Source organism: Anopheles aquasalis, chromosome 2 (genome assembly GCF_943734665.1).
Source record: "Anopheles aquasalis chromosome 2, idAnoAquaMG_Q_19, whole genome shotgun sequence".
Classification (NCBI taxonomy): domain Eukaryota; kingdom Metazoa; phylum Arthropoda; class Insecta; order Diptera; family Culicidae; genus Anopheles; species Anopheles aquasalis.
The window spans coordinates 81,755,647-81,763,146 of record NC_064877.1 but is presented as its reverse complement, the minus strand read 5'-3'; the positions used below and the strand labels follow the sequence as shown (position 1 = coordinate 81,763,146).

Sequence of the window (7,500 nt, the reverse complement as noted above, 5' to 3'; positions counted from 1 at the left end):
AATTTCCCAGCATACGCGCCGCGACTCAGAGCAACCATTCCGTGGTAACTGGATGAATCGGTGCGCTGACAGAAGCTAATGGAACTTAATGATGGGCTCCGTTCGTCGCGCAAGTAGGCTACGGCAGCCTAGCCGCCTTTAAACGCTATCGTAATGGGGCAGAAGGTTGATAAGATAATCAGTCAATCCCAGTCAATACTACGCCATCTGGATTATCGGATTTAACTTTGTGGTGCGCATTGTGATGACACACATTTCATTGCCACAGTCCCGCACGGTTTCTAACAAGTTCGGTTGAAGATGATTCCATTAGTCAACTCCGTAGGACCGACCGAATGAATAAAAAATGATACAAAAACATGATTCACAGTGGTAGGCCACGAAGCAGGTCGTTTCCTTCCTTCTTTCCGCCGTTGTTGAACTTATCAACGGACTCCGTTGCACTTCCTGTGGCAGTGACGAAGGTAAGGGCCATGGCTCGGATAATCGTTGACGAGATATGTGATGATAGACCCCGGTGCGTAACCCTTGAACTGATCATGCTGTTGGGGCCCCAGTAACCAGTTCAGGTGCCGCTCGGTGCGGCCGGTCAAGCGAATCGATGAAAACAAGCGACATTCCACTCGTTCTCCGAGGTCGTTCGGCGCGTATCGGACGAACGGCTTGGAGCGAACTCGATAATTATACTAATTTATGTCACCAACGGGCCCAACCATTATCCCCCAACATTGACTTTCATGTGACAAAACGGCCACCACACGATGTGGAGCGATTTGGCGGGGAAAGCGATTCTCAGCCACAATCGGATCGCTCGGCGTTGAAGCCCAGCCAAGGGCCAAAGACCAGTATCGATTGGTCGAGAGGGCGTCATTCAAACACGGATGGATTTGGCTAATGTTTCGAGAGAGTTTGGGGCACCGGAAAAACCGGAATCCCTTTCCGTTACTTACTTGTCCACTATCGAACCGATGATATCGAGCGTTTCCTTGACCAGCGCATCGACGGTGTCGGCGAGCGAGGCTTGCCGATCGGACCGGGAGCAATTACGCACATGGTTTCCGTTGGATCCGGGGCCTACGCCTCCACCGGCCAACCGGCCCGTATCGCTCCCGCTACCAACGTACGAATCGCGGCTACTATCGTTGACGAATCCTTCCTCGACCTTGTCCTTGCACAGACAAACACCCATCGTAAAGTGGCGACTTGGATGATGCGGGCACCAAGGCGCTTACGGCCACCAAAGCAGGCTGTAGTGCACTGTAGTACTGGATGCTGGGAAGCAAGGCGATGATGTTGCCCTGAGCAGCAGCAGCAGCAGCAGCAGCGGTTATGTTGTCAACATCATCATCCACACGCCCGGTATTCGTTTCCGGTACTATCGGTGGTATTTTCGTTGTGCACTTTAAGCCACGGTCCACCTCCACTCGAGGACCACTTTCACACACACCCGGACTGAGGGACGTAACCCGGACGTAATCGACTTCTGGGGCGCTGCGCTACGAGATTACGCCAGCAAACACGTAAACAAACTCAACGCACTCTGCTGCCTCGTCACGACCGCTTATCAAACGGAAACGGTGGCACGCGGTCACAGGAGAAATCACCCGGTTTCGGATTCTAATCTTTTCGTCTTTCGGGCCAGTTCTCGCAGTTGCGCCAGCCGTGTGTTTCTCTTAATAATTTACGCTACACTCGCCACCATTCGCCTGCTCCTTCGAGCGATGAATCAACAATCGGACTTGTCAACCCGAGTGGCTCTATAAGCGAGGCCGTATAGCGCGACCATCCGGATGGCCGGATAAGCAGAAGGTGTCATCTCGGGGATTCAAACGCACTGCACCTTGGGAACGTTAAGAGATTGTATTCGTTTATGTGGATTATCGCAGGATTATCCCTTAATAACGGCGATGGGACGCAGCTTGATTGCTTTATTGCTGATGCCCACATCGTGGCACGTCTGCACTACATCGCGCACATCCTTGTACGAGTCGGGCGCCTCCTCTTGGACCAGCTTTGGTGAAGCAACGCGAATCGAAATGCCCTTCTCTTCCAGATCGCGCAGTACGTCTTTGTAGTCCAGCTGACGGCGTGATTTGGCGCGCGATAAACTGCGACCGGCTCCATGGCATGTAGAGCCAAATGTTTCTACCATACCCTTCTCGGTGCCGGTCAAAACGAAGCTGCACGTGCCCATCGAACCGCCAACTAGTACCGGTTGCCCGGTAAGCTGATAGTCGACCGGAATCAATGGATGATGTGGTGGGAAAGCACGGGTCGATCCCTTCCGGTGCACGAGCAACTGCTTCGGGCGGCCATCCACCATGTGTTCCTCCATTTTGGCCACATTATGGGAAACATCGTAGATTACGTGCATATCGAGATCATCGGGCGTGGTGTTGAACTGTTTCGCAAACGCCTGCCTTGTGAGGAACGTCATGGAGCTACGATTGACCCAGGCAAAGTTTGCCGCCGCCGACATCGCCTTGAGGTAGTTCTGCCCTTCCGGGCTGTTGATGCGTGCACACGCCAGCTGACGATCGTTCGTTTCGATCTTGTCCCGTTTCATCGCCTTTTCCATCTCGACCAGTGCATCGGTGGCCACCTGATGGCCGAATCCACGGCTACCGGAGTGGATCATGACGCAAATCTGTCCCAACTCTTCGATGCCCATCTTGCTGGCCGCATACTTATCGTAGATCTCTTCCACCACCTGAATCTCCGCGTAATGATTACCGGCACCGAGCGTTCCGAGCTGTGGCAGACCGCGCTTCTTCGCCCGTAAGCTAACCTTGCTTGGATCAGCGTTCAGCATCCGGCCATACTCTTCGCAGTGTTCCTTATCTTCCGCCCAAACGTAGCCTTCGCGCAACGACCAATCCATACCCATCTCGAGCGCTTCCTCCAGATCATGTGCGTTCATAGGGATGATGCCCTTCGAGCCAACGCCCACCGGAATGTGATCGAACAGGCTTTGGGCAAGCTGCTCCTTCACCGGTGTCACGTCCTTCTCGAACAGATTCGTCCGCAGCAGACGCACTCCACAGTTGATGTCGAAGCCTACTCCGCCGGGCGAAACGATCGACGTTGGATCGTTCATGTCGAACGCTGCCATATTACCGATCGCAAACCCGTACCCGGAGTGAATATCGGGCAAGCCGACCGAGCTGCAAAAGAGAGCTACACGTTAGTGACCGGGGATTGGGCCAACATACCGGCCAACTACACAAGAACCAACTTACCGGCCTACAATGCCTGGCAGGGCCGCAACATTTGCAATCTGCTTCACTCCGGGCAGAAACCCACCGCTCATTCCGGGCCGGCATGCATTGCGGAGCTCCTCAAACATCAGCTTCTCGAGCCGGCTGTTGGCGTAAAACACGCCGTCAACGTTCATGTTCGGCTGAAAGCCCTTCTTGATGAGGAAGCTGTTGGGTGATAGCCGCTCGATATACTTCATCTCCTCGTTGTACTCTCGCACGACCATTTTCACGATACTCTCGGCGGTGCGGCACGATACTTAATTTCACAATTAATGGCGAAATGCTGAGCTGAAATTGATAAGCACGAAATCCGGTGACGAATTTGCGTTGATGTTGTTGTTGGAACGGTGGCGGGGGGAAGGGGGAAATCTTTTGTTGACATATGCAATGGCCGCGAGCAGCAAAACGAAACCAGTCGCGTGGTGTCCTTTTGGTAACGCTGCAATTCAAATGGCAGCCGTTACGACAAAGAAATCACGTGCTCCTAGCTGGTTAGGTGTTAAAAGCGATCCGTTAAATCGGGGACACATACTACACACACTCAAACAAACACGTGCGACGCAATTGGGGCAAGTGCTCACGAGCGCCTCACACTCCGCAGCGGCGGCATCCCTACTTGTAGTCCTTGAACAGGTCTCCAAAAACATTCGCGATGTAGGCGATCGAAATGGGGCCACGCACCACACCACACGCCGTATGACCATTACATGGCTTGCAGCTGGCTGCTTGGCTGCTTCCGACGGTGCGGTTCCCGCGGCATCACCCGTTTCGTTTAATGGACTCATTATTCATTGTCTCTGCGGTCCTAATGTGCTTCTATTGTTGGCCGAGGAAGGCAGGAAATGGGCGGGGGATATGCGCTTCCAGAGGAAGCGAAAGCACAAACCGCAACCCGGCGTTGGCACCGTGCCCGGAGGGCCGATTTGAACCTGACCGCCATAAGATTGCTAGAAAAGCTGACTTTTTACGTGTTTTTGGCGTGTTGGACACGACGAATCATGGAAGGCCTGGGTTTCCCTGGGCGTGAGCGGACCACCGGACGGATGGAGGGCGGGTTGGGTCCGCATCGCCTTCGGCTGTTGTTCGGCCACGGTTCCTGCTGCTGGTGCCAGTACAGTTCAAAGTTTGTGTGCATTATTCAAATCCTACTCCTTCCGCTGAGTTCCGTTCGATCCGATCGCGGTGTGTGACGCCTAATGTAGCCGCCGTGGCGGGTCACATGGCTTGCGGTGTGATCTTGCACCCCAAATCCATCGTGTTGGCCCCCGGGTTGATCTTGCTCTCTTGCTCTGTCGCTCTGTTGAATCGCTCGGACTGCTCGGTGCTCCCTTGGTCGATCTACGCTGGTGGGCGGCTACCTAGCGTGGGCAGATGAGAATCGACAGATTAGCGGTTGGCCCCGCTCACACTCGTGGTCGCGCGGTTGTGACAGGCTTTACCGTCGGCCACAAGCCCCTACGAGACACTATTCACGCTGTACCTTTTGCGAATGCGTAGTGGATGTGGAACTAGTGAACTAGAGGACATTCAAAACTAGCGAACAGAACACCCATCAGCACTACCGCGGGAGGATTAGTCAGTCTACTTCCCTGCGGGTCAGCTAATAGAGCAGTTAGAACACGCGGACAAGACACCAACCTCTTGGTGCAACACAGAAGGAGTACACAACCCCCAGCGGTATCCATTTTCATCGGATTGCCACCGCTACACCTCATCGAGCCATAAACAGCACCAGCAGAAGCTGACTGTGCGAACGGAGCTCGAATTTCGCACACGGTGTGATCGGTTCCCGAAGTCCCCAAAGTCCCCGGAGTAGAAGATTTATTTTTTTGGCGCACCCGGTCCAATATTCCTGGTAATGCGAGAGAATCGTGTCGTGGGGGTGGACGCACCAAGTATAGGAGCAACCGATCAAAAGTAAGCTGCCAAAAAGGTGGAAAACCACATTCAGCAGCGGTAGGGGGAAATCCGGAATTCTCCTGCTCCTGCTTCTCCAGACCGAACCAAACCCGGCCGGGTGGCTGGCTGGGTGGCTGGTTGGATGGATGACCAAATATTCCAGTAAGTGAGTGAGTAAGTGCGGTCGAAACGCCAAAGTGCACCAGTTTTCGAACGACTGTTGGACTGCTACGATCGCGTTCGTTTCCCCCCACAAGTGCGCAAGCTTGGTATCGATCCAAGCAAACTGGGATCGTGAAGTTAACGTTTTTCTTACCGTCCGTGAGTCATCAGCGGAGTGATTGGTTTGCTACAAGGTTAAAAAGTGTTCCAATAGTTCTTTCTAAAAGTCTGTACATTTCTTGTACGTGAACGTTGTGATTGTGACTCGTTTGGTAACCTTTGAAGCCAATAATCGTGAAGATTGTGACGGATTCGAAAAGAGTTATCGCGCAAAAGGATTGAAACCAACATCGAACATCGAACAACCTCACAGGTCCTGTTAGGCCGAACCTCGCCACCACGGCCTGGGTGTCCGTGGAATCCTTTCCTGAGCGGTCAAAATCCGGTGTCACGAGGTAAGCTAATGGGGCGCGATTCCGTTGGCACGGTTTAGAACACCTTAGCTACAAAGTTCGTAGGTCCGAGGACCGAGATTAGCTGCTCCCCCGTTTATCTACTCGTGCTGTCAGATGAGGCCAGTCAAGGTAGAAGGTTAACCTAGAATCGACTCCTTTGCTGCCTGGCTGCAGCACCCTTTCCCCCCAAAGGTGGCAGGCTCGGTGGACGCAGCTTCTCACAGCTGTCTAGGGCCCTCGTCGAGTAGCGCGAGGGCATTGAAAGCTTGAACGTTCGGCGTTCGGTTGGTGTAAAATTGCATAAATTTTGACACCCACCCAGTCGCACGCGGCGCACACATCGCGTCAGGGCGGAAGAGGGGAAGAGAACGGGGCTCCGCTGTCGCTAGCGTGATGTCTCTCCTCCGTCCAGTATACGATCGTGATCGTAAAACATACTGGGCTATTTCGGAGCCGTTTTAAACCCGCCAGCTGTCACAAGAAGGTGTCGCAGGGTGATGATGGCCGTCACTAGCGCAGCATATGACCGCACATAACACTCTTGGCCACCGGATCAATGGAGGATGAACAATTTGCTATCGGGTTCGCTAGATCTCGCGAGCGAGGATCGAGCTCGCTTCTCGGGCTTCAGCTCTTTCCCTCGACACTCGACGACGAGCTGCCGCTACCATATTTGGGCGAATGAGCTTGAATGTCTTTTCAATATTACTGTTTTGTTTTATTTCGTCCATTTCGGGTTCGGTGGGCCATACGGTGTACGTACTACGCAGTCTGTACTGCCTCCGCGTGGCGATCGCGCAGCAGTCGACTTCACGGCGACTCCACGGCTGCTGGCTGGCGGGCTGGCTGGACACATGCCCACCGGTAGACCTTCGCCGTAGACCCACTCGCGTTTTCGTTTTTTGGACGTCTGGTGTGGTTCCCTTTTTTTTGCTTTCTTAGCTCCTTCTTTGCTTCTTTGGTGCTTCTGGTGTTTGGATTGATATTTTCGGTTTCAACTTTAAGTGCGGGAGGGTGTGGTCTGTCAGTGTTTTATGGTGTCAGGGGCAGATACCTCCGATACTTTTGGACTGACACTGAATAGACTCTCGCAGGTCTCGACTTGTGTCAATGATGATGATGATGCGTTCTGGGTAACGCTAGAAGCCGCCACACGTCAGCCAGAGATCCATTAATAGATCCCCAAAAGACACCTTCGGAGCGAATGTGTCATACGTTCGCCAGCATCAGCCAGTTGGCGGCTTTGGAAGGTGGGATGACATAAGACCTTGTACACATGGAGCCAAGTCTGGTGATCTGCTTGTAGGGAAGCGCGGTAAAGTAAGCTTCTGTCTGTCTTGCTTGGATTCTTCTACCTCCATGACAACATGAGCTGTATTCAACGAATTTCCATCAATAAACCATTAGCTGCGGGTGCTGGAAGCTCACAAAAGGTTATTACTAGATTCTGACTATAATAGGCCGGTAGCGATAAACGCTCAGCTTTCTATGGCATTGGTAGCGGAATTGAGATAACAGCTAAACGAAAGGTCGCGCCGCGAGAAAGCCAAACAAACTTCTACAATCTTTCCATTGACTGAGATTAGTGTGACATGGATGGAAGTGGATTTCATCAGCGTGTGCCACTGTGCCGCAGCTAATGATGCTTTCCATTTCTGGGAACCGAAAATCCCACACTTAACAACATAACCCGGTAAGAAGTCGGTGGATTTTGGTGTGGTAGC

General features: G+C 52.9%; 2 protein-coding genes across 2 annotated transcripts in view; both read right to left on the bottom strand.

Annotated features, from left to right (window-relative positions):
* Nucleotides 1-1,730, bottom strand: part of LOC126573445 (RING finger and SPRY domain-containing protein 1-like) — a 6,357-nt gene extending 4,627 nt beyond the window's left edge. The window contains exon 1 of the mRNA XM_050233590.1: nucleotides 951-1,730. Within this exon, the coding sequence (XP_050089547.1) occupies nucleotides 951-1,189 (239 nt within the window). The 5' untranslated portion in view covers nucleotides 1,190-1,730. The remainder of the gene's footprint in view (nucleotides 1-950) is intronic.
* A 111-nt stretch (nucleotides 1,731-1,841) lies between these two features.
* LOC126573452 (RNA-splicing ligase RtcB homolog) lies at nucleotides 1,842-3,587 on the bottom strand. Its single transcript, XM_050233599.1, has 2 exons — nucleotides 3,240-3,587; nucleotides 1,842-3,164 (listed from the first exon to the last, which is right to left on the bottom strand). Exons 1-2 carry the CDS (start codon nucleotides 3,482-3,484, stop codon nucleotides 1,889-1,891), a joined length of 1,521 nt encoding a protein of 506 aa, XP_050089556.1. The 5' UTR covers nucleotides 3,485-3,587; the 3' UTR covers nucleotides 1,842-1,888.
* Between the last annotated feature and the right edge of the window lie 3,913 nt (nucleotides 3,588-7,500).